Source organism: Sinohyriopsis cumingii, unplaced genomic scaffold (genome assembly GCF_028554795.1).
Source record: "Sinohyriopsis cumingii isolate HCF-2022 unplaced genomic scaffold, ASM2855479v2 utg001276l, whole genome shotgun sequence".
In the NCBI taxonomy this organism is placed as follows: Eukaryota; Metazoa; Mollusca; class Bivalvia; order Unionida; family Unionidae; genus Sinohyriopsis; species Sinohyriopsis cumingii.
The window spans coordinates 625672-653226 of NW_028315977.1; the positions used below are offsets into that span (position 1 = coordinate 625672).

At 35.5% G+C, this 27555-nt stretch overlaps 1 protein-coding gene across 1 annotated transcript; it reads left to right on the forward strand.

Annotated features, from left to right (window-relative positions):
• The first annotated feature begins 227 nt into the window (after positions 1 to 227).
• On the forward strand, positions 228 to 26737 carry LOC149772684 (carbonic anhydrase-like). The gene is made up of 7 exons (XM_089947490.1): positions 228 to 363; positions 2417 to 2590; positions 3760 to 3905; positions 8276 to 8368; positions 19696 to 19769; positions 21208 to 21346; positions 24646 to 26737. The coding sequence occupies exons 1-7, from the start codon at positions 228 to 230 to the stop codon at positions 24880 to 24882; spliced, it is 999 nt and encodes a 332-aa protein (XP_089803616.1). The 3' UTR covers positions 24883 to 26737.
• Positions 26738 to 27555: the final 818 nt, after the last annotated feature.

Here is a 27555-nt window from a genome sequence, read left to right on the forward strand (position 1 = left end):
AGTCCCATCGCTGGTAAATGAAAAGAGGAAAGGCCAGTGCCATGGAAAAGGTAGAGATGATGATGATAGCAGGCCCATCGCTGGTAAATGAAAAGAGGAAAGGCCAGTGCCATGGAAAAGGTAGAGATGATGATGATAGCAGGCCCATCGCTGGTAAATGAAAAGAGGAAAGGCCAGTGCCATGGAAAAGGTAGAGATGATGATGATAGCAGGCCCATCGCTGGTAAATGAAAAGAGGAAAGGCCAGTGCCATGGAAAAAGTAGAGATGATGATGATAGCAGGCCCATCGCTGGTAAATGAAAAGAGGACAGGCCAGTGCCATGGAAAAGGTAGAGATGATGATGATAACAGTCTCATCGCTGGTAAATGAAAAGAGGAAAGGCCAGTGCCATGGAAAAAGTAGAGATGATGATGATAGCAGGCCTGTCTCTGATAAATAATAAGAGGAACAACCAATACGAGGGCAAGACGTAGAAATGAGTGATATGGTTTTGTGTCCCACTCTGAACTCACTAATGCCGGTTGTCTTTACTATAACGTAGACTGAAGTCATCGTATAAGTGTAGCGTGAAGTGTAAAGCCATATCTTAGTACGTATATAATATCCGGTCAATACAAGTGACATTCAAAAATGTGATTCTCTGATTCTCTTCCTCTCTGTGGAATAAATGCCAGTCTCTTAGATCTTATAAACTCCGCTCCAGACATGTTTGCACTGATCAATGAAACGTGGTGATAGGTACCGACCGCCAATGATCACTGGCACTACAATAATCTGTCATCTGAAAAGAGCGAAAGAAAGCACGTATCCATTGGATCACTAAGTTTTGGTAGTGGATAGTACTGATTGGCCGAAACCCATGCGCGAAATTGTTTGCGCGCTGCATTTTTGCGTGGGGAAAGAAGTAGACTGTTGTTTGTGAGGATTATTGACGTACCACGATAATGCCGATGCTTGGAGAAGAATTATTACCTGTGTCGCCAGTATTCTCAGTTTTGTATTCTTTCAGTTGGTATTAGCAGTGCAGTTAAAAGGATTTTCGCAAGTGACGTATATAACGGAACTTAAAGTCCATCCATTACTTACTGTCTGACTTGCTTTTTGTCCGCAAAGTGGCGCTTATTTGCTTCGCTAAAGCTGCCGACCTTTATGAATTCGTACGAAATCAATAGTTTCTTACTGCTTTGTTACAGCTCGTTTGTCTTCCGTGCCACGAGATTAAGAGAGACAAAATGATGCTAGTGCAGTTCGTCATCTTCACGCTGTTTTACAACGCTATATACACAGGTATTATATTATTTTTACCGCCGTTGTTATAATCATTCTTAACTCAACTGATGATTGAAATTGCTTTAACAATCATTCTTAACTCATCAACTGATGACTGAAATTGCTTTAATAATCATTCGTTACTTATCAACTAATTGCTGAAATAAGCCGTGTTAATAATCATTCTTAACTCAACTAATAACTGAAATACGCAGTGTTAATAATCATTCTTAACTCATCAACTGATGACTGAAATTGCTAATCTTCTTAAGTGTTTGACGTTTTCTTTTTGTCTAATGTTTTTGAACTAGTTCAATTTAGAGAAATGAACGCATGCAAGAAAACATAATGAGATTTTACCATTGTCATATTGTAAACCCATTGTCACCATTTCTGTATCAACTAATATTTGTTTACCACTTTGTGGAAAATTATTCAGCCTCCTTGTTTGAATTTGATTAAATCGAAAACATTGTAGTTCTTAAATAATTTCTTCTGAGTCAATTTACACATCTGTGTTTCCTAAGTACTGTACATATACACGTCTCTCGTTTGTTGCAGATGATTGGTCTTATGGTGGACGGAGTGGTAAGTTGTAGCTTGAGACAACAAAAACTTTAAAAAATTACAGGTACTTTCGAGAAATGTATAGGCGGTAGGTGCCGTCTACCCGTGAATATGGGTTTTAATCTCCGTAGAGAACGAATTAAAAAAATTCTCTAACCAATATGATAATGTTATTTAGTCGTATTTATAAAATTATGTTAATTTTATCAAGAATTCTCTTGTAAAATCCAAGGATAGCAATTTCTTGTCTGTTTGGTGGATTTTGTCATTCTCTCTCTCTCTCCAGATCTATATGCATGAGTGTGTGTGTGTGTGTTGATGTTAAAAGCAAACGATACATATATGAAAACTTATTATTGTCTTGATATAATGGACAAGTCATGAACAATAAATCTTTCTTATTAAATGCGTTTTACAGCTAAAACTAAATATTTAAAAAAATAATATTTTTGAAGACAGAACTTTAATGACATAGGTATGTTGCTTGAAAATAAGAAAATCTGATGGACGCTATCATCCACAAAAGAAAACAAAAGATATCAAGATGAAGGTGGCCATTTATTAATAATGTATTGCAGGTCCTAATTTCTGGTACAAAGAGTTCCCTGACTGCGGAAAAAAGCGACAATCACCAATTGACATCAAATCAAACTTAGCAGAAGAAGCCGATCATCTTCGTCACTTTGACATCGGGGATTATTTTGAACCGGGTACCATTAACAATATGACAGTCTGGAACAATGGATGGACAGGTAAGGTGGCATTCACGTTGTCCATATTATTTTTAAAAAGAATTCCGGACATTTGTACAGGTCTGTATAGTAGAAAATCCATGATTTATGTGATACCATACACTGCGTTGCTGTTGTGTTGAGTTTAATTATAGTGGCGTGCGCACAATTGTGTGGCACTTTTTTCTGACTGCACCACAGCCTGCTAGTTGTTCCTAGGGAAGGGAATGGTGCCACCTCCCTCCAGGCTTTTATGGGTTCAAGGAACCCTGATAGTTTGGCCTCGATCTGTGGGTCCGTAAAGGTCCCTTACAATTGAATGGTTGGCTGTTATTACTGGGAAGGAGAGCTCGGGAACGGTCCTGGTTGCTTCACATCGCTGGTTTCTTATTGCATTTGCCTGGTGTTTCTTCTTTTCTTTTTCTTTTCTTTTTAAATGTTCTAAAACAAAGGGTGGATGGGTGTTCTGTGCTGTTTGTAGTGGTTTTTAGTAGAAATCATGTATGAAGAGAGATTTTCAAGGTTATTATGGTATTTCTAATCGAGGTGTTTAGGGTGTGCTTCCTGCGTTATGTTATTTATAAGTTTTTAGATTTTGCCTCTTTAAGTTATTTATTTAGTAATGTTTTTAGAGATTGAATGTTATTTATACTTTATTTAGCAAGAGACCCGAGTCTTAACAGTTCATTAAGGACATCTAGGACCGGAGTCCTAGCTGATTACTCGGTTCGTTAAGGACATCTAGGACATCTGCGTACGTTTGAAGCTGTTAATGGGTTACAAAACAAAGAAACAAAGACGTTAAACGTTTGCTAAAAAAAAACGTATTTCTTCTCGTGTCAAACCATAACGTTTCGTGCATGAAAACTTGCAAACGAGTATAGAGAATAATAAGAAATTCCCAAATCCACAGTTGCTTCACATTTGTGTCGATTTGTAAACTAACTAGACAAAATTAAAATACACAAAACCAGTATGCATTATACCTATAGTCATGCTCTTATGTTATAATTTTATTTAATCTGAGCTTGAATATTGTTACAAAGGAGACAGTATATTTATGATACACGTTAATCGCAGCTCAGTGTATGGATACATTTCTCCATGTACTAAATAGTCTGTTGTGGTAACAAATGTTTTATGTATTGCTAAACACATTCATGACAACTTATGTTATCTTATATTCACAGTTACTGTCCAGGTGGACAGCAATATCAAAATCCAAGGAGGTGGTTTGGAAGGAATTTATTCTCTAAGACATTTTCATCTTCACTGGGGTTTCCAAAATGCCCGAGGGTCTGAGCATTCACTTAATGGCAATTCATATCCGATGGAGGTAAGCAAAAGGGTGTCATTTCTTACTTAAATGGAAACAATAATCGAATTTGTATCGAATTTGCATTAGGCGCCGTTATTTTATGTTAGATCGTGATTTACGGGATTATCCGAGCGCAATAATTGTGATAAATAGCTGGAGAGAAATACGATAAATACTTTCGTAGATAACAAGCTAATCGTTGAATTTGAAGTTATTTTTAGATGTTAGATGTTCAGGTGGCTGAATGATAGACATAGCCATATCCCGTTATAGACGACGAGAGTTCAAATCCATCAAGGCGAGACTTATTTTTAATGTGCTATTTTACTTTGAATTGGGAAGGAGATTTAAGTACTGTTTATATTTTCTTTGTGAATAATCACACAACACAGTACAACATTAAAAGGAAAACCGTTGACATCGCGCAGGATCCAGTAAAGAAAATCTGTTACTTTAATTTTTTATACAGTACATCTTGCTAGCCAATACGTTTGAGCATAAATTAATAAATTAAAAATCATTTGCTTTCTACGAGTAAACATCGGATATATTTCATCGCGTAAGTATTTAAAAATGATTTATGTTACATATCCGTTATTTACTCGTTTTAAGCAAATAATCTCAATACAAAGACTATATCACTATTTTTATCAGTGTTAAACATTTGATTAATAACTACATTTGCATTGTCACATCGTAATCTTTGCTCAGTTGTATGGGCCTATGTTGTTTTTTTGTAGAGTGTAGTTAACTATAGCATTGTGCGATTAACTAACATGCAAGGTTCCTTTTCAAAAATGGTCGTGTGGGTAAATTAAAACTTTCTGGCATGTGTATCAGGATAAGTATTTTATAGTAAAACATAACGTATCACATAAGCTGAATAGAAAGCTTCCTGCTTTTATTTATCTCTCAGAAACACTCATAATCACATTATCATAACTCGAATTCTTGTATTCCTTTTTTATGAGTAGATTGGTTTTATTAGTGTTAATTGCTATGTGTTAATTGCAATCAATGGAAAGATAGGAAAGAAAAATACAAACAATCTATTCAGTGCGTAACTATTTGACATTGAAATAAGGTTGCACCTTCAAACACAACTCCGAGGAAAGCTCTGCATAAAGCAGAAGCGGTTGCCAGGAATAATGGTATCACGTACCTGTTACAGATTCGGTGAAGTGTTCATCATGTAAATCGGAATACACGAAATCATGCGTTTCCGTTCAAAGCTTCTCTCTAATTCTTGATATGTTTTAAAGCAGAGATCCTCAAACTTTTTATTTGTTTAACATCTATCGCGCTAGGAGATTTAAGTACATTCAAACAGTCTTTTTTAGCAATGTACAATCTGCATATCGCCCTTGCCACAGCACTGAAACTTCTCTTCTAAAAGTAGTTAATGACATTCTCTCTGCGTTGGATAGCGGAAGATTACAGTCCTCACCCTCCTTGATTTGTCTGCAGCATTTGACACAATAGACCATGATATATTACTTCACCGTCTCCAGGATGTATTTGGCATTCATGATACAGCCTTACTGCGGTTCAAGTCCTACTTGGTCAACAGGACACAAATTGTATCTGCAAATGGAATACACTCCAGCCCAGTTGATCTATGTTGTGGTGGTCCACAGGAGTCTGTTCTTGGACCTGTTTTCTTCATTCTATACACTCAGTCGCTCTCAAGTGTCATATATCATCATCCAGTGTCTCACCAATTGTACGCTGATGACACCCAAATATACAAATCTAGCCACCCAACTGAAGTTGATGTTACCATCCAAGGTGTAGAGAGGTGCATTTCTGATGTGAAATCATGGATGACATGTAACAAGCTGCAGATGAATGATGATAAAACTGAGGCTATTCTGATCACAACATAAAGACTTTCTCTTTTCACATCCTTTACCTCAAACAATAAATATCAGCAACACCAACATTAAATTCACAGAATCAGTACGAAACCTAGGTGTTACTCTGGACAGTACTCTCACATTGCAACAACATGTCATGAACATATGCAAGGCTGCATATCTTGAGCTGAGACTCATCAAATATCTTTCAGTTGATGCCACTAAAACACTTGTGTGTTCATTAGTACTTTCAAGACTTGACTATTGTAACTCAATTCTGTCTGGTTCATCTCAATATCTGCTCCAGAAACTTCAAAAAGTTCAAAACACAGCTGCTCGGATCATACTTAGAGTACCACGATCAGAGCACACCTCTCCGCTGCTCTGTACCCTACACTGGCTATCCATTCGATCCAGGATCAAACACAAAATTTGTTCTCTGTGCTACGTTTCACTCTCGGACTCTAGTCCAACATACATATCCGACCGCACCCATGTTTACACACTAGCAAGATACTTACGCTCCTCTTCTGACAATCGTATACTCATTATTCCCACCATGAAAACAAAGTCATATGGACAACGTTCTTTTGCATACCACGGCCCAGCAACGTGGAATGAATTGCCTACTGAACTTAGACACAAAGACACAGTAATCACATTCAAGAGGGCTCTCAAGACTCACTTATTTCGACTGCAAGAACAATCTTAAAGACCTAACAATGTTTCCTACGTTAAATATTCTCAGCATGGTTTCTTTTTATTTAATTTATTTTTTGTTTTTTGTTTTTTAAAATGTTTTCTCATTTCATGGTGTTTGTTTTTGTAATCATATTATTATATTTTTTTTTATCTTATAGGTGTCTAATTTTGTAAAGCGCTTAGAGCTTCTAAAATTAGGCGCTATACAAAGTTCTCATTATTATTATCATTATTATTAGGTCACAACGTATATATTGCAATCTTACTTGATGCACTCATTGACGATTTCCTTGGATTGATTTAAATACAACTATTTCATTTCATGGCTTCATTAGAGTTTCAAATCGGTTACAGAAGAACATCATAGTTTGTCAGATGGCACGTTTTCAGATGCACTCGCTTATACCTTATATAACTGTATTAGAATGCACATTTACAATACTTTCATTTATTTCATCCGATCAAAAAAATAAAAAATGCATTCCATAACGCACGTATTGACCGATATTTTAGTCCATACAATTCATATTCAAGCCGTTTTCACTCTGGAGAATTATGAAAGACAATTCTTGCCATAAACTATTGTTACGTGTTTAGGCTCTCTTAAACAGTAATAAGAAAAAAGTGAAGACAACAAGCTTTGTAAATTTTAACAAATAACTTATTTCCATAGGAAAACAAGGTAAAATTGAGAAAAGAACTTAGGTTTCAAGATTCAAATTGAAAAATAGTCCAATAATAAAACAGATAGATGTCCTAGTAATACAATTTTCTTATGAATCTGAGTTCGAGTCCCGACCAAATCAAAAATGGAAGGCGATGACGTATGCTACAGTCAGTGTAGCACTAATGTGTCTACAGATGCTTTGTTGAATTTCAGAAAATAATATTCCAGTGTTTGAATTCTGTAATGTTCGATAACTGTCTTTGTCAAAGAATTAATTTTGAGCACAAATATTTCCAGAGGGAAAAAAATTCTTAGAATCCAAACAATTTGAAGAAAAATTAAAATATTAAACTCAAACTGGTCACAAAAAAATCTAAACTTTGACGTCAAAGTGTTTAAAGTCCAACTGAAATTATTTATCAAAACATCACTATTAAATCTGGCTACTGCTCAAAACCTTTCGGTAAACCCAAAATTTCGATATAATTGCTACATGTTTCTAGAACAACATGGAAGCTATTTGCATTGTCTAATGTCTATGAACGCCACACTAAGAAAGAACTTTTTTAAAAAGTTGTTTATTTTGAATCATGAATTAAGGTCAGAATCTAGGTCAGCATTAGATACAAGGTTCCAATATTAGGTTTTCGAAAAACTGAACTTATTTTCTGGAAAATATCAAATCCAGTAAATAAAATTTCATTGCAATAGCAGATAATGGAATAAAAAATTAAATAAATTAAAACAATTAAATTAAATCAAATATAAATTAAATCAAATATTCATAACACGATCACTCCGTTTTCTGTCTCTCTTGTTGTGAGCTATTGTCATAAACGTAATGCACTGTATAAATGACCGTTGCCAGAATAATTGGTAATCAGGATTAATTTTGACAATATAGGTCTTTAATTGATAGGTTTTCGTACATTTCCAATTTATCAATTTTGTTCTAGGCCAACATTTGGTCATTCCTCCAAATTTATGTTTGCTAGATGTTTACAAAAGTATATAGTTCCATTTTCTTCCTTTGCTTTATTGTGTTGCCTTCCTCCTTATTTTCCTAACAAGAATGATACGAAAAACGTTTACAAAACTAATACCTAATTTTTATCACCATATGGTTTTTATTATTATTATTATTATTATTATTATTATTTCAGGTGCATATCGTACATCGGAAAAATAAGGCGAAAGACAAGTACGAAGCACTTAAGGATCCAAATGGTTTTGCTGTCTTCGGTATATTTGTTAAGGTATTAGCGTTATTCAATTATTATTATTATTATTATTATTATTATTATTATTATTATTTAGGCTAGTACAAGTCAAAGAAATATCTTTCATACTGAGTTTCGTCCTATGTGAGACTGGTTGTAAAAGATAGTTTTAGAAGCAAAGAATAAACGACTTCTCTCCGCTGAACTAGACTACATGAAATTATGAACCTTCTGAAATATTCACATTGCTTTGGACCTGTCAGCTCTTCAAAAACTCAAGGGTTGAACAGGACAAAACTGTTTATAGGATCCTAGGAAATTCAAACGTCTTGCGCTCGGCTGAAGTACGTTATTCACTATGCTGACTAAGCAAATGTCATAATATCAGTCCTAAAAAAAGTTAGAAAGCACATTGGTCCACGCACCCAATAAAGGCCTTATGAGATCGCTAGTTTGCTTTTTAAAATAGTTTTATTTACTTTTGCTCCCTCCTTAATTCTTTTTCATTTTCTAGTAATTTAATATATGTCCGTCGCCACCCATATAATTACTTTCAGTATCGTTTATATTTCAGACTTGCATTTTTTCATGGAGTATTTAATATGTTTTGATTGGGAAACTCATAATATATCATAATACTACGTTTTGTCTTCCCTCATTACTAAAAGTAATTGTAAAGGAGGTTTTAATATCGATCAAACCAAAATGGAAACGTCAATGTTGTCAGTATTAAGACATTGCCTATGAGGATGACATGGCTTTTTTCTTATCTAACACACTGTTATGATTAGCTTAGTGTCAATAGAGTGTTAATAGGAAGAGTGTTACCTGAGCTTTTGCTGATGTTTGCAAGTGACATAATAATACAAACGACATGACTCGTGCATGTATACTGACAAATGGGCAGATCTAACACGCCCGGCATGTACCTATGTGTCAGAAGTCTGGTATTTTGTCTTCTTCACGAAAATATCGAAGAAGACGGTGTACCAGTCAACCAATTAATAATGAATTCCATACAAAATGACGGATGGGAGCAAAACCACAAATTAAAATTGAGTGTTTACCAATATGACGTCTTCGAGCTAATGAAAATGGGTATTAGCATTTTACTATGCATATACGGACACACACACACACACACACACGCACGATAGTAGTGGAGTGGGATGTAAATGCAACTCACGATATATAAAAGTGAATGCATACTCAACTATAGAATTTTTGTCTTATACACAGTAATTGGTTGAGGCTGGTTGAGAAAGAGTAATTGATAAAATCTTTAACGCATTCTTATCACGATTGGGGTGCAGACTTCATTAAGTCATTTAACAGTTGTTGTTTTCTTTAAAATTAAATACAACTTAAATTTCGTATAGTCTTCTGATTGTAGCATGAACGTAATCATTAGTAAACTCCCTACTCAGAATTTGACATTTTCGGTAAAATCTCACTCCTTTAACAAGCAATTAATGTTGATCAAGTGACCTATAATGGTCACGTAATACTTGGACACTGGTGTAGATGAGTGTTAATTCTTGGAGACGATTGAAATACAACAGCGGAGGCCAACACTAAACAGGGAGGAGGGACTTGAATTACGGCCCATCTGTACTAGTCTCCTCGTATCAAGTGACACCTGTATTTCTGAAAATTTTGATTTCGTAAGATATTTATTCTCTGGTTATGGAAAATTACTAATCATGAATTATCCAGAACAAAGAGGCAAAGTTTCAGTTGTAACATATAAGTAGTTCAATCAGTCAGGTCATAATTTGATGCCTCCAATATTACTTAGATATATACATACTTCTGTACACTTCTGTATTCCACTGACATTCTCATGCAAAATGGAATTCTTTCTTTATAAAATTTAAAACAAAACATTTTCTGTTTTTATATGATGCCGCATGTTACTTAGCTCTGCCTGGTTTAACATAGGGTCTATGAGATGATGTTTTTAATTTAATTAATGCTGTTCTAAATAGTAACAAAGTTATGGTACTCTTTATATATATATAAAAAAAACTATCTTCAATGAATACGTTGTCTTGTTCTGCTGGAGGAATCAAGCTTAGAATTCTAATTTGAAAACAATTATCTCAAGATTTGTTTACCTACTTGTTGGAAGACACAAATATATCATGGACCTTGTTGCAACCGTCTTTACAAGAGACAAAGTATTTCTAAATATTTTACATGTTCTTCAATTCTTGCTACCAATTAAGTTTTAATTTGGTGTACTATAAATTTTTCCATAAATTGCTGTACGCATGTTTTGCATATAGTCAAGTTATTCATATTCAATATCATTCCGTGTGCAAAAATAGGGGAACAAACTCTTTTAACAACATTGCCTTGTATAAATCCCCTTGGTTTCACACCATAGGATTGAACTGGTGCAAGAAAAATGTAACAAAACTGCATGCAGTGCTTTCTGCATGGTATACCATATAATATACAATTTATTTAGTTTCATTGAAGATTTCATTGCTATTTCTGCTATAAGTTAGGTATGTTATCTTTCAGTTGATGCAATTGAATTAACCCTTGTAAAACAATTCCTGAATACAGAAATTTACTAAGAATTTTAGATTCAGTTCTAACATATACAAATCTTTTTTTATTTACGACTCTACATGTATAACTAATTTGAGGACATTTTATAAGTTCTTATTTTTAAATGGCTTTTAGTGTTTTATACATACATTTTTCACCCAGCAGATTATTCACTGATGATCAACGTGCTTGAATTTTGTATGATTTCCATCTATATAACCTGTTGTTACCTAGTGTATCTAAGCGCAAAATCAAAATATGTGCGTCTGATATCCTCTCTCTCTCTCTCTCTCACGCCCATGTCAGTTTTCCACGCTACAGATGTGTTATTGCATAATTTTATTTACCACCATATGTTTGGTGCCCTATGGCAAAACGTCGTCGTGATCATAAATTAGCTGGTCACACAGCGTATGTGCTCCTGGAGAACAAAGACTTCCGTTTGCCTGGAAGTCACATGATGACACATCTTGCAAGTTTAATTTGTCGTTTCTTCAGTCGGCATACGAGCACGCACCCGCTACATATTTCTTTAATATTTACCACCTGCTGTTTCAATGCAGTTTTCTTATCTGATCTCTCTTTAGTGCAGTATATTTGGTTATTGTGAGCTTCTGTGTTTAGTTATAATTTTATTAGTTTATTCACTTATCACAAAATATAATACATTGTCTATAACCCTCGTTCTCCATCAAATGTAAACAATCACTGCCGATAATCAACGTGCCTGCAAGTTTGCTAGTTCGTTCTTGCCTTTTGTATCGTTCTCTAATTTTTTCGTTTATCTTGACTGTTGGCCTTCGATCTCCACGGGTGCCTGTTTTATAGGTTGTTCTTTTAAAGCAATATGATCTATTGGATATTTCTTTCCGTTTCCTCTTTTGATAGCCCCTATTTGTCACAATGCATTACCTAGCCTAACGTAAAAAAGGCTTAAAGTGTACACATGGCCCTTGAAGACTAGTGTGGCTTAAGAGAGGTTCATTTACAAAATGATTTTGATTTACGGGACCGTAAAAACTGGCTAATTCAGACACATGACTATGACCTTCAAGGTTGGCTTAACTGCAGTCATCAAATCGTGACCATGTTTGCTAGCTATGGGGCTGGATGGTAGCACATGTTTGAAGACCCTCTTTCTTGAGGCCTGAATTAACTTACCATCAGAGTTTTGTTTATATATCGCTGTGTTCTGTATATATTTTTTCATATAATTTTATTGCAATTTGTTCATGTCTAAAGCTTTTTATGTCCTCCGTGCAGAGGTCTAACACATACTACTAAGGCTTTTACTAAACACAAAATAAGGATAAGAACATAACCATGATGGAGAAGCAAAAGATCGTGTCTATTTGCTTGCGTGTAGAGCACGCCCTTCGGTCATATAACATTGTGTAATTGCATAGTGGGGAATAAAACCAACTTTTGTAATCATTTTTATTACCCAGCTTACATTAATGTTGTTTTCTGAATCAGAACGGTGTATGCGATCTATTGTTTACAATACCTTACTCAGAATTATTGTTTATATTATTTCGGTTGACAAATCACTTTGTCATCAATGTTTAGCAAGGAAGGAGATCTTAAAATGGTGATATCATTCTTTCTAGCTGAAATAACAAAAGAGGAGCTAATTTCCAATGGTCTATGAGTCTAGTACTTGGAATTTCATTATATTTAAAAGAATAGCACATTTCTGCCATTTTTAAACACTACTTATTGTAGTTGATGAATACGAAAGACGTTGGTTTCACTTTAAACATATTTGATTTCAATTATACGATGAAGTTGAATTATAGTCAAATATGGGTGGAATGAAGCTGGTACCGTATAATTTATTTCAAAGTCAATATTATTAGATTGTAGAAATACAACAGATAGGTATACTACGAGATGAATATACAATTATGCAATATTACCGCAAACAACTGTTAACGCGCTTTCAACTCGATCAAACCTTTCAGAAATGTTCTTCTCTACAGGCAATGTGCTTGCATCTCTTGAAGTTTGTATTGTTTTTGATTAGCTTTGCCATCTGTGTCATTATTTAATGAGTGTTTTTGTCAATAAGTTTAGAAAAATTAGAACCTGTATATTTGTTGCAAAATCATAATATTTTGATAACGTGACTATTTTGAATTCTGTAAACATTTCTTTTGTTTTCACCAGCAAGCCTTTAGCATGTAATGTATGCCATTCTTGTCATCTCATATCATAATGCTTCATTTATTTGACTGCTTACTATTTGATTGCTTACTATTTGATTGCTTACTATTTGCCTCAGTTTCATGCGGCTGAATATAGTGTAATGTTTACTATTGAGCCAGTGTTATTGAGCATGTATTATGCACTTGACAATATTTATTTGGTCTACTCTTTAGTGTATATTTCTGTAAAATACTTAAGTATTATTGTATGAGATATGGGATTTCTCAATGTCATCATTTACGTACAGTTGGAGTAAATTGTCTATGGTCCAGAACTGGCATTTGATCTAGTAATGGCATACTTTATGATTAGGTGCTTGTATATAGTACAATGGGCAGCAAGATCCAGAAGACATAATTTAATAAAAGAATGAAACTACCGATAGACTTCAGAATTAAAGATGCGGTAATGGCATACTCGGTGATTATCGCTGCACGACACATTTAGTGAAAAGATCGAATATAGATAACGAAATTAAATAGTATAAAAGTAATAAAGGCATATCTGCGCTATGAACCCTTCAGTTAAATTGACTAAAATTACTAAACAGACTTAATGAAGTCAAGTGTTTGATTTTTATTTCTGGCTCAGACAGCCACGAGAGAGACGGAGAGAGAGAGAGAGATCACTATATGTGTAACCCCAAAATGAAGACAACCTGCAGCAACAATAAAAGACAAAATATAAAAAATAAACAAACAAAAAAATACCCCCCCCCCATTTAATCAATACTCAATATGAAATCTTGCGCAATACGAAGACACAGTGTAAGAAAGAGGTTGTATTTCGAACTATTTTTTTCAGAAAAGTAGAGTAATGCACATGATGAAGTTTTGAAATGGTAATGATGAAACTCACTAAATCTCACTGGAATGATAAAAGAATTTCAAGATTGCCTGATCTTCAATGAGCCACAATAAAATAGAGTACTGCTTTTTGTGGACCGCTTGTTAGGTTTGTGGACTATAATACCTGAAAAAGAAATGTAGAAGTGGGACGTGCAAAACCATATGGAATGTGCAAAATAATCATGATCAGTACCAAAATACAAACTGGAATTTATATAGCTCTCGCCGATACAGTTCTTAAAAGCGTCTGACTTTCACCTACGAAGGATCTGAACTTGACTCTCGGACAGACCATACATATAAATCTCTTTGTGAGCCTATCCGAAAAGTATGACTCTTGAAGAATTGAGGTTAAAACCACATAGCAGGAGTGATGTGCGCAAGGTTTGGTTAAACTCCTACATAGTTATGGGAAAGCCAACATGAACGGAAGATTGGTCCCTAATGGTACCTTCGCAGTTGTAAAGATTGCCTCGGTGTATGAATATGGCCTTTCTCTTGCACGTTTTGTGGCAAGATACTTAGGCAAAAATGCAAAAAGCTGGAGGGTTTGTAAGGCTAAGCTATATTACTAAACAAGTTTCATTTCTTAGAACCTAAAAAAGCTGAAATAAATTTGCGTTTCTGCAACCTGGCTGTCAAAAGAAACAAATGAAATGATAGGATAAACATTCATTAACAAAGTGCCGTGTTCAAGACATCGTGAGTGAAACTAAACTGTTTGTAGAAAAAACTGGTAGTCTAGCATCTATATGTGGTAGATATATAAAATGGTAGTCTAGCATCTATATGTGGTAGATATATAAAGCATTTGCAGACGCTTTTAAATAAGAACGGAATTAGCAAGGTCAGGGGTGGTGTTAAATGTGTGCACATAACCAATAACAGAGACATAAATATATATTGTAGACGGTGCAAAAGTTTGGTCAAACAGGGATGAAATGAAAAGCGTTAAATTCGTTTTGGAAAATGTTATGATGCCGTTGAGATATCGGCGTATTGTTTCCAGCTGCTCATGTAGGCCTCAAATGAAGAAGGAGAAAAGTACTTTTAACTTGCACATACAATATTTCCCCGAAAGACACATTTCCAAATGTTATGCATCAGACCTTTAACCTAAATCGAAATTCTCACAGTGGCAGGTAGAAAGATTATATCATCTGCCAATAAAGATGCTGATGTCCTTATAGACCGTAAAGAAGCCACTGAATTTCTTTGGACATCTCCCAATAGTGATATGTACCGTGCAAAATTCACCCAAGATATGAACGATAAGACTTAAACCTAATTTGGTGGTGGCTGTCCAGTACATTGTTCAAAACCATGTTAATTCGTTGAAGTGGGGTCGTAACCGTGTAACCAAAATTTAATCGGTTTGGTGCAGTTGGTCTAAGACCATACGTCTGGGATTGTTGAGGCGTGTGGGGTGGTAGAGTGGTTTTGTGTGAACACTTTATTTGTTTGTAAGGTCCCACGAGAAAGCAAGGGATTGCATGCTTGTTCCAACTGAGGGTAGTAGAAAATAACTTTAAATAAGCTATAATGCCATTTGTTTGCATGCTATGAATATTGATATTGCGATTTTGCGATTTTGTGCAAATGCAAAATTAGGCAACTAAGTTTTCTTTAGTAAAACATTTTCATCTCTGCCCTTTGTGGTTCTGCTGAAAGCAACACTATCTACAATTCAATTAATTGTAGACAGTTATAAGCCCTAACAATGATTGGCCAGAAGAAAGCCTCGTGACAGCTAACGGTAAAAGCCGTTGGCCCTTAAGGGCTCAGATTGTTGTCATAAATGGGTACGGTAAAAAGTCAACCTCATAAATGTACTTACACAAGCATTAAGTAATTTTTAAGTCATGGAAGTATTAACGCTTATCTACTTCTGTTGTTTGAGTATCATTAGCAGTTGCAGTTGAAACATACAGTTGCTACAAATCTAATTGCAGTCCAAAAACTACATTGTATCGTGTTGGGTTGTTCTTTATTTTTAACACATCACTTGAATAAAATGTTCGAAGTTTGTCGGTATCTTGCATTACGTTGTTCAGTCATGTATTCCCCAATCATCCACCAACGCGCGATTCTTGTCAATAACTTGTTGGCATTTGAAGAATACAGATTCTGCGTTTGCACTTTGAGAACATTTCACGTTACATGGTTAAAAAAACAATTCGTGTTTTTTGCTTAGATTTGAATACTTAATATGCTTTCATGAAGAATATTTTAATAAAAATAAATAGAATTACAAATAATACAATCGTCTATTACTTCATCATTGATGTAAAACTTAAGATTGCTTAGTAAACTTTACCGCAGATTGTTCTAGTTTCTAGCTCTAATGTGATGCAAGAAGACGATGGAATCGTTTTACGGCATGTCGTAAATTTCTGATAATGCCATAACGTTTTCTCATACATTGTATTCTTTTACACGTCACTGTACCTCCTATAGTATATATGTTATAGTAATAATAGAAGAATGATGCTATCACATCACAAAAAGGCCATACATATCCATTGTATTCTTTAACACGTCACTGTACCTTCTATAGCTTATATGTTATAGCAATAATAGCAGAATGATGTTACCACATTACAAAAAGGCCCTACATATCCATTGTTCCTAGTGCAAAGCCACATAGTTTTATTGAATGACGTAAATATGTTGTGAGGTAAATATGAACATATCAGCAGGAAGCACCCTTAAGATTATGATTTTTCTATTGAAACCAAAACCGCTGGCAGATAGAGGATTTCGTCATATGTTTCGTCGGATGAACTATATTTCTGGGAAGATTTCTCTTAAAATTAAATCCATTTTAGAGATAATTCTCTAATAATTCCTAATACAAAATCGCTAAGTATTGTAACAAGCTGTTGATACATTAATTGCATGTGCAAGAGAAAACGGCGAATTTCTTAGGGATTCTCAAACTTTAAGGGTTTGCTGAAGTCTTTTAAAATTATTGAAACTTGAAAATCGTATCATCTGTTTTCATGTATTTAGAAATTTACTAGTTTTGCTCTAAATATAATAATAGGAATTCTTCTGTTGGTTCATCTGAAGGGTGAAATTGAATACAAATCGGAAGCATATTTAAGAACTCACAAAAGAGAGAAATTAATGGAATTGCTTGAAATTTGCACAAAATAAAAACGATTATCTGTGCTTTAATTAGGCATTTATTTTGTTTCGACTTACGTCGTTTGGCTATTGTCTTACAGATAGGAAAGAAGCACGATGAGTTTGAAGAACTGCTGATACACCTTTTGGGACTAGATATAGGTAAGATGAATTATATAATGTAAACTTGCTTAATTGTGTGATTTTTATACTGGTAACCACTGATGTTGAAAAACCATCATATTTTGTTGTAGTTATCTCTATTACTAGAAGTTAATGCAACCATTAAATGAAATTCAGATCATTCCGTTATGACTCGAAGCAATATAATATTAAAAAAGAATAGACTGCCTAATTTATTGGATAGCTAGGTTTAGGTATAGAAAAGGAAACATCTGCGTGTATTTCACTTTGGCTTTTAAACATATATATTTGATTTCCATTAACGGGATGTTTAGCTGTTAATCTCGAGCTGATTCTAAGTAGAGGTGAATACCTTCCCATCTCGAGCTGACTCTAAGTAGAGGTGACTACCTTCCCATCTCGAGCTGATTCTAAGTAGAGGTGACTACCTTCACATCTCGAGCTGACTCTAAGTAGAGGTGACAACCTTCACATCTCGAGCTGACTCTAGAGGTGACTACCTTCACATCTCGAGCTGACACTAAGTAGAGGTGACTACCTTCACATCTCGAGCTGATTCTAAGTAGAGGTGACAACCTTCCCATCTCGAGCTGACTCGAAGTAGAGGTGAATACCTTCCCATCTCGAGCTGACGCTAAGTAGAGGTGAATACCTTCCCATCTCGAGCTGATTCTAAGTAGAGGTGACAACCTTCCCATCTCGAGCTGACTCGAAGTAGAGGTGAATACCTTCCCATCTCGAGCTGACGCTAAGTAGAGGTGAATACCTTCCCATCTCGAGCTGATTCTAAGTAGAGGTGACTACCTTTCCATCTCGAGTTGATTCTAAGTAGAGGTAACTACCTTCACATCTCGAGCTGACGCCTAGTAGAGGTGACTATCTTCTCATCTTCAGCTGATTATAAATAGAGGTGACTACATTCCCATCATCAGCTGATTCTAAGTAGAGGTGACTAACTTCACATCTCGAGGAGATAGTTTCCGTCAGCATGAGAGGGTCCTTCTTTTCAGTTTGGGGTAGACTAACTCACCTAGATCAACTTTTGTGACTTCACTGAAGAGGTCTTTAATGGAAAGATCAGACAACGTCAACTGTTGTCAAGTCATGATGCATTTATAGGTGCAGATGTTGTCCATCAACTGGCACGTAATGATACGCGTTGCGACAAAAATGGCAACTCTGGAATCGATCCAGTTTCTTTGCGGAAAGTGCATGTCCCCACCAATGTTTAGTGCGAACGCTGCTGCGATCGGAAGATAATATAATTAATGAAATGATCTCATTTTATAAATAATGATTAATTAATGGTTATAAAACTATAAAACCAATCAAAGAACGATTATAATCATGTATATAAAAATAAAGTTGTCTGCTCAATGTCTCTGAATTTCAGCTGTTGTTATGTAGCACTTAAACTTCGTGGCTAATTCTCCTAATTAAATCTTGATACGTAGTAGTTGTAATATTATAAGACTTTAAAGGAATATATAAAAATGTGGTTACATTTGCAAGTACCAGAGACGGAGACTTGATTCTGTTGAAAAGATATGAACAAAATAAACTCTTTGTCATAAATTGAATGATCTACGGTGAATGAAAATTCTCATGTCACTACGATCTAAAAATGAATGAAACGTTATCATGTTATAAATTCCGTTCAAGAATACATTGTTTAGGAAACAACATAGCTCTTAAAAGTTGAAAATGAAATGTATTCAAAAGACAAACGATTCTTCAAAATATAGTTCAATTAAAAACTTAAGATCATCGAAGTTTGTTATCAAACGTTTGAGAAATAAGAATATTCTCAAAGAATTAATACCTAGAAGAAATCGAAGTAATCCCATGAAATACTAAAATTATTAACCAGACGAAATCGAAGTAACCCTATGAAATATTACGTTATTACCCAGAAGAAAAAATCTCATGAAATACAAAATTCATACTCGGACGTAATCTCATGAAATAATAAAATCAAATACACTCGATTGCTGGAGATTCTAGAACAGTTGTATTAGGCGAAGTACATCAACATCGTGCCCGTTGTTAACTAAGTCAAAAGAAAAAAGAATGTACCAAAAGAATTATTGCACAGAAGAATCAGACATTATTTTATAAGTTCTTAGTGAAACTCATTCAACATGCAATCAAATCTTGCAAAAAATGATTTCATAAAAAAGACGAAGGTTATATCATAACTTTGTGACTGAAAGTCTGAGAAATATGAAATAATCGCCACCAATTCTTTAAACGAAATAACGATACATATTCCGTTCTCCATATTCTGCACAGAAACACGAACCATCCTAATCACTATAACACACCGCTGATCGTCTACTGCTCTTGGAAGGGGTGAATGGAGCGGGGATGGGAGGAAAGCGTGATAGAAAGTAGATGACTGTCGTCACAAAGTGTAGAAAAGAATGGCTATTGTACTTAAGGCTCAAAGCCTAGATATTGTAAAATGTCTCTTAGGTGTTGAATGAAGTAAACTTAAATCGCATCTTCAAATTTCTCATTGAAAACAAAGGCTCTGACATGTGCATATGGTCAGTAAATGTGGACCTACGAATACGGATATGTAAACACATTGTAGTAACTGGGCATAGGTTTTAGAAGCGAGCTGCTTCGAAACTTTAAAGAATAAACCCTTGAAGAAAGGGATCAGTCTTAGAAGCCTTTAAGGCAAATTATATATGTTCTGGTAATTTGTACTATCACCCATTAACGGAAATATTCGTGTTCCTTCCACAGTACATTATCATCATCCAAAGCCAAATAATACTGGATGTTAAACACTACCGGTGGGATGAATGATAGGAATGTGGAATAGTAGCCATAATCAAAGTCCTACAAGGACAGTTATTACAAGATGACGTCACAATACTGTAGTCGTTTTCATATCATGAATCATAGTCCATATCGTGGCGAAATTGATATTTCCTGTCAGGAGACTGGAATTTGATGCATGGAGATTCTCAGGTCTGAAACCACATAAGCAGAGTCTAGTTGTAATATGTTTTCTATGGAGATTCTTGTAGAAACACGCAATAAAATATCCAACAATGTCATCTGTCCTATCTGGTAGTATATAACTTGAAGAGGCAATAATTTTCAATGGCAAACGTTTTTTAAATGCATGCATGCATACTACATATGTGCACAGACTTTGGGCTTAGGTCACGATGTTATCCAATATTTGTGAAACATTACCGCCTATGGCCACATCATCTCAGGGACAGGTGAATACTCCAGGGGAACTTTATATGCTGATGGAGCCAGTCATTACCTTCTCAAAGTATTTCCAGTGGATCATTGGTCGTGCCTCTTCAATTTCTGACTGTTCCTGCAAAACAATGAAACAGTCACCGTTGTTGCTAAGTAATTGAATTCTTTTCGTTGCTTCTATTGTATTGCTGATTGGATGTCTCAGTAACATTCTGATAATTTTCCACATTAGTTCTTTTGTCGTTGATGGTCTTGCGTTTTCATTATACAATTGCATTGTTGCGGAAAGACAAGAGGAACAAACATTCTCAGTTCAGTGAGGTTTTCATGAAAATGTGTGTCATTAGTATCATAGGACGCAGTTTTCAGACCGTCTGTCTTCCTGTTATTCTACGGGAATCCATGATGAAACATCAACTTTGTGTCAAGGAAATCGTTTCCTCGTTTAGCAAATAATGTAGGTCTAACTGACGAAACGTTCTCTAACAGTTTTACCCCATTAGCACTCCAATAATTAATACCTTATTATAATATAATTATCATAAGTTGATGAATGTACTGGGAACAAAAGCCACACTTATTTGAAGGATTGTTAACAGGATTGTTGACCCAAAAGAAATAATTACACAGACACGTGACCTACATCATACATTATTGCAAAGAAATCCGCTTCGAATTATATATATATATATATATATATATATATATATATATATATATATATATATACGACATTGCAGGTCATAGTTTGCCAATAAGGCCTTTCCCGCTGGTGAATCTGTTACCGAATGATACTGAAACATACTTCCGGTACGAAGGCAGCTTAACCACACCACCCTGCTCAGAGAGCGTCATCTGGACTATTTTTCAGACCCCTATAGAAGTCTCACAAGAGCAGGTACGTACCAAAGTAACATCAATATTTTATCAAATACATTACAAATGATAATAGTTATATTTTAAGAATGATGAATTAACATAGCGGCTGATAACTAACTGCAGAATTTGAAAACTACAAAAGTTATGTTAGCTGTACAAAGCATGTACTACATGTCCAAACTTGCAGTAAGAAATGTTTTCCTTTAATCTCCCTATTCAGTTCTAATCAATGAGAATACAAATATGTCAACACCATATAATACCGTCAGTGCAAACTTATCCAATGTAATTCACATTTGAACACAGAAAGTTTTTTTTAATGAAACATACTTCTGTTATCACAGATTCTATGAACATGGCTTAGAGGCTAAAATTAGATTATTCTGACAGGATTTAGAGCAACACTGTAACGTATTGGTTGTCTAATAACGGTATTTCCTTCTCTGACTAGGTTTACTTTAACGTGTGGTGAAGGTGATCTTTAGTATAAGTATATTTGCGTTACTTATTACTAAAACTTCAGTTTGAGGGTGTCAAAGAAAGAATTTTCAGATTCACAAATTTTTGATTTTGTAAAAAAGAGAAAATGCGCAATGGTTTGCCTTGCTTACAAGGGATACTCACTTGAGAATCTGTAGGTGATAAAAAATTATATTTAGAATATGCACAAATGTAATATTTTGCTTATTAAATGACATCATTAATATATTAATTTTATTAAAGGTTTGGAAAATATACTAATTTAAGCCTCGACTTTAATACTGTTATTATATTAGTAGCTCAGTGTTTGTTATGGTGTGCATACAAAATGTTAACTACAGTATCATCAAGAAAAAGGAGCACCCTCTCCTAATGCACTGGTCAACAGTGAAATCATTACTGACTTGAAAAGGCCCTAATCTGTAGTATTTTGGTGTGCCGAACACGAATATAACCGTGAAAAATTTGTATTGGCTCTCGTTTTGAAGATATTCATATACCTCATTTTCTATGTTTCACTGTGTAAATTTCTCCAGTAGGACTGCAGCAACATCCGGAATAATGATGTAACATTGCATAATACCATCATGCTCACATCATCCACAGTTGATTGCATCATTTTCTGATGCAATGCAATACTAATGCCATGCGGCTGCTGAAGTAAGTTGACGTCAGCAGTGTACTATACATGTGTAGGCCTATTATACTAATGCCAGGCGGCTGCTGAAGCTGACGTAAGCAGTGTACTATATAAAGCCCAATCAGATAGGTTCAGCATTTAAAATATTTTAGACGTTGTGCGAGACAGTTCAAGCTACTGTTACATAAAACTTATTATTTTATCCATTTACGTACAATAAAGAACAGTAATGCCTCGAAAGTGTGTTAATACCGCGGACAATTTTTGCTATATTTGTGGGGAAGTGACATTTGCCAACCAGAAGAAAAGTATCAATTCTCAAGTGAAGAAGGCATATCATCTTTACTTCGGATGCAAGGTTGGTGACCAAGACAAGCCTTGGGCTCCGCATATATGCTGTGCTACATGTACAACACAGCTTTCACAGTGGTTGAATTGCAAAAGGTCATCAATGCCGTTTGCAGTCCCAATGGTGTGGAGAGAGCCAAGCAACCACCTAAATGACTGTTACTTCTGCTTGGTTCCTCCTCTTCCCGGCGGAATAACGAAGCGAAAGAAGTCTAGAATAGTCTACCCAAACATTCCGTCTGCATTGAGACCAGTTCCACATGGTGAGGGACTTCCTATTCCAGAACCTCCAGCAGAATATTCTCTTGATTCATCTGACGAAGACAAAGGTGAGTCGACCTGTTCTTCTCCTGGTCCATCAGCATGCAGTGATCCAGATTTTCACTGTGGTGCATCATCAACCCCACACAGAATAACACAGGAAGAACTAAATGACCTGATTCGTGATTTGGACTTATCAAAGAACAAGGCAGAATTGCTAGGATCAAGACTCCAACAATGGAATCTTCTAGAAGAAGATGTCACAATTACTGCATATCGAAAGCGCCACCAGCAATTGGAGCCTTTCTTCAGAAAGGAAAGTAATCTGATATTCTGTTCCGATATTGAGGGCCTCATGAATGCTTTAAAAATCACTCATGACCCACAAGAATGGAGACTATTTGTGGACTCTTCGAAACTGAGTCTCAAGGCTGTGCTTTTGCACAATGGAAACATTCTTCCATCTATTCCAGTAGCGTATGCTGTCCACATGAAAGAGACATACGATAACTTAAGGCAGCTACTGAATTCCATTGAGTATAACAAGTACAGCTGGCACCTCTGTGGTGATTTGAAGGTAGTTGCCCTTTTAATGGGACTGCAGCAAGGATATACAAAATACATGTGTTTCTTATGCGAGTGGGATAGCCGAGCAAGGGAAATGCACTACATGAGGAAGGAATGGACTCACAGGCAGAATGTAGCCATTGGAGAGAAGAATATCCAACACCCAGCTCTGGTTGAGGCTCAGAAAATCTTGCTACCACCCCTTCACATCAAACTAGGTTTGATGAAGAACTTCGTGAAAGCCATTGACCGGACTTTGCCAGCATTCCGATACCTGCATGAAAAATTCCCTCGACTCAGCGAAGCAAAGATTAAAGAGGGAGTTTTTGTGGGTCCTCAGATTCGAGAGCTTTTCAAAGATGACCGGTTCAACAACTTGCTGGAAGGTGACGCGAAACAAGCATGGAATGCTTTTCGCCTAGTTTCTACAAACTTCCTCGGAAATGTTAGGGCAGAAAACTATAAGGAACTAGTAGAAGACATGTTGATGAAGTATAAGAAACTTGGCTGCAATATGTCTCTAAAGATTCACTTCCTTCATTCCCATTTGGATTTCTTTCCTAGCAACTGTGGTATTGTTAGTGATGAACACGGCGAACGTTTTCATCAAGATATCGCAACAATGGAACAAAGATACCAGGGAAAATGGTCCACTACAATGCTGGCTGACTACTGCTGGACACTCCTCAGAGATGCTCCCGAACAGCTGTACAAGAGACAGGCGAAGAAATCTAAGATGTAGTCAATGACTTGATTTTTTATAGGTAGGCTATTACAGTTGACCTTTTACTATTGGAATGCATTTCGTTATGTAAACATTAATTTCTTGCAGATTACAAAAAAACTAGAGCCAATTTTGCAATTTGACTGTCATATTCGTGTTCAGCACATAAAAATTGATAAGAATTGACTAATTTTATTTCAGTAACATGACTTTTGTAAAAATTTGTTGTCCAGTGATGTCAACAAAAGCACAATAAATGGCACAACAGAAATAAAGTATCGTCTGTCCTTTCTTCCAGCTTGACAGGATACGATTCATATCAGCTTCGGCCAATATTACACAAAATTGTCGACCAATCCAGTCCTTGAACGGGAGGAAAATTTTCGTGAGGCGGAAGAAAGAAGAGATCAAAACACCTATCATGGGAGAGAACAAAATTCACTTAAGTGGAACACATTCACTGCTTTTGAGACTTCCATATGACTTACAATTTGTCACACTGCTACTTGCAATTCAGATGATTTGCTTTTCTTAGGTGAAACAAAACGACAATTCGTTATGAGGACACAATGATGACCTCTGGTCATCCGCAGCAAATCATTCCGTAGGACTGACTCAAAATGAAGTTGGTAGTACACATTTTTTATGCATCGACTGCTTGGATGGTTTTGCACATTGAACTGTTTTATCTGAAGTTGCGAATAAAAAACGGCAGAAAGAAAACGCGCAAACTGAGAGGTAGACATCTGTAAGGCACTCGCTAGGATAGAATCAGAGCGTCCACTCTATTAAATTGGATTTATCATATACGCGCATACTTGGATAGTTTTCATCTCTCAAAATTAAAAGGGTACTTCTTTGTTAGAATGTATGACTCAACTTATTCAGAAATGATCGACCCTAACAGGCGATCTTAGTGTGCCTGGCACGCAAAATGTAAATATAAAAATGTACCGGACAAGATTAGATTGTCGTTGTCAGTTTAGTTGAAGAGAAAGGGTTATTATAGTAGGGGTATAGTGTACTTGGCATGCACACTGAGAGGACATAACAGTGTACCAGGCAAGAATGTATTTAATACCGATGATATCGTGTCATCTTTCCGCTTTCTCTTCATGCGTATTTAAATAATTGCGATCTATTACCCAAAGCGTGCAGAGGATACTTTTCAATTTTGTGGTGCTTTTTATGTAATTTCATTAGCGTTCTCTCTTGGTAATTTCTTAAGCATGGTTACTCTCGATCTAAGCAATTTTTAAAAAATTATTTATAGCTGTTTATGACGCAAAAGAAGTTCATTTCGAGTGTCTCATCTGTTCAGTTGTTTGCCAATCATGAATTTCCAAAGTGGCCCATATATAGCACGTATATTTTAAAATATACTGTATATTATTGGATATTAATGATGTAACAACATTAAAACTGTCTTCCCTCTAGGTTTATCATCTGCCGATTGCATGGCAGTTCTAATCTGTCTTAGGCTGTACAAAGGACAATTGTTTGTCTCATTATCTCACAAAAGACGAGACACTTAACTATCGTGTCAAACATAGAAACTAGAACATTCAACAAAAACTCTTTATACAAACAAACATCGACCAGGTTAGTTTTTGTTGCATTAAGTTTCGTTATAATGCCACAAAATAAGCTTCAGCTTTCCGAATCATGGTGTGTGTGTGTGTGTGTGTGTGTGTAATTTTGATTTTTAACGTAGCTTGAACAACGTTTCAGTCATATCGCTACGATGTCTGCAGTGTGGCAGTTTATAGTTATGTCTAGCACTGAGGCATAACAGTGAAATGAACATCTCAAAGCGACCCTCATCTCTTATCGAGAGATATGGGGGGGGGGGGATTTTCCAAGATTATTCACAGTAAATAGTATGCTGTCTATTTAGATATATATGATGAGTCTGAATACATAGAAAGATTTGGTTTTACTTTAATTACGTCATGGTTATCATTGAGCAACCCTCTTTTATACAATGTAATGGTATATCTAGGGCATGGTTTCTGATAGATATGTCATAACATGGGGTAACTAAATCTTGATTAAAGAAACAAAACTTTCGTGTTACTAGTTCTAAACAAATTTCAAACAAGCATTTTAAAAGAGAATGTCAAACAGAGTTTAGGGTACATGTACATGTTTATCATCTACTATGTAGTTCAGACTGTTACAAAGTTATTGATCTTTATTCATGTTATATTCGCTACTTTCATTATATTTTGTTTATTTGAAGTTTATGTTTATATTACGTTCAGCTGTATTTTATTTATATTAGGCATATATAACATTGTTACTCACTATGTCTTTTTACATTTCTTTCCCATAAAGAATCGATTGATTTAAATAACAAAATTTAAAAACAGTTTGCCAGTTACACGTTGTGTTTAAATATCATCCCAAAATATATATTAAAATAAATCCTTTGTACGAAATTCATTTCCATTTTATCACAAAATTACTTAAGAAATAATTTTGCTTTTGCTGTCAGTTCACGAAAAACTGTCAAATTAGCTATTGTAATAGGGTCCTATTCTTCGAAACACATAAATCTACCAAACTGTTCAAAATGTGCAGGATACATGTAGACTGGAGGACTAGAGTTTCGCGTAACGCCTATCATGCAAATAATTCTAGAAGTTAATAGATGGTACTGGGTGTAAAATAAAATTATTTCTGATCTAAGGTTATAAGAGTAGACACGTCCACAACCGCACCTCCCAGCCTCTGGATGTAGGATTCTTGGTTCGTGAAATAAATCGCTAAATGTTGCGTTAGTATAATGCATAGCGGCCATTATCCATTGGGTTGGGCACAAGCTGTGAGACTTGTGTAATCTCAGCAACAAGTGCAGATAGCGCCACCTGGCGTTTCCGTTGGAATAAGTGGCATTTCAAAAGAGTCACCTGATACATTGCCTCTACATATAGGTTAATTATGTACAATTAGAGTGTGTGCCTGTCGATCGCTTTGGCAGGGCAAGGTAGATGCATCAACGAAACATTTCCTCGGCAACGACATGCATATCATTTAATTTGAGCAGCTTGAGCTCCAAATTTGCGAAGTACAGCTTAACTAAGGGTCAGACTGGTGTAGTGCGATGGATCTTGGTTGTACTAGTGGAAATAGCTTATGCGAAAAGTCTAAAGTACTTCGACGAGTATAACTGTCCCACACTGTTTGATTGCAGTCGGCCTCCTAA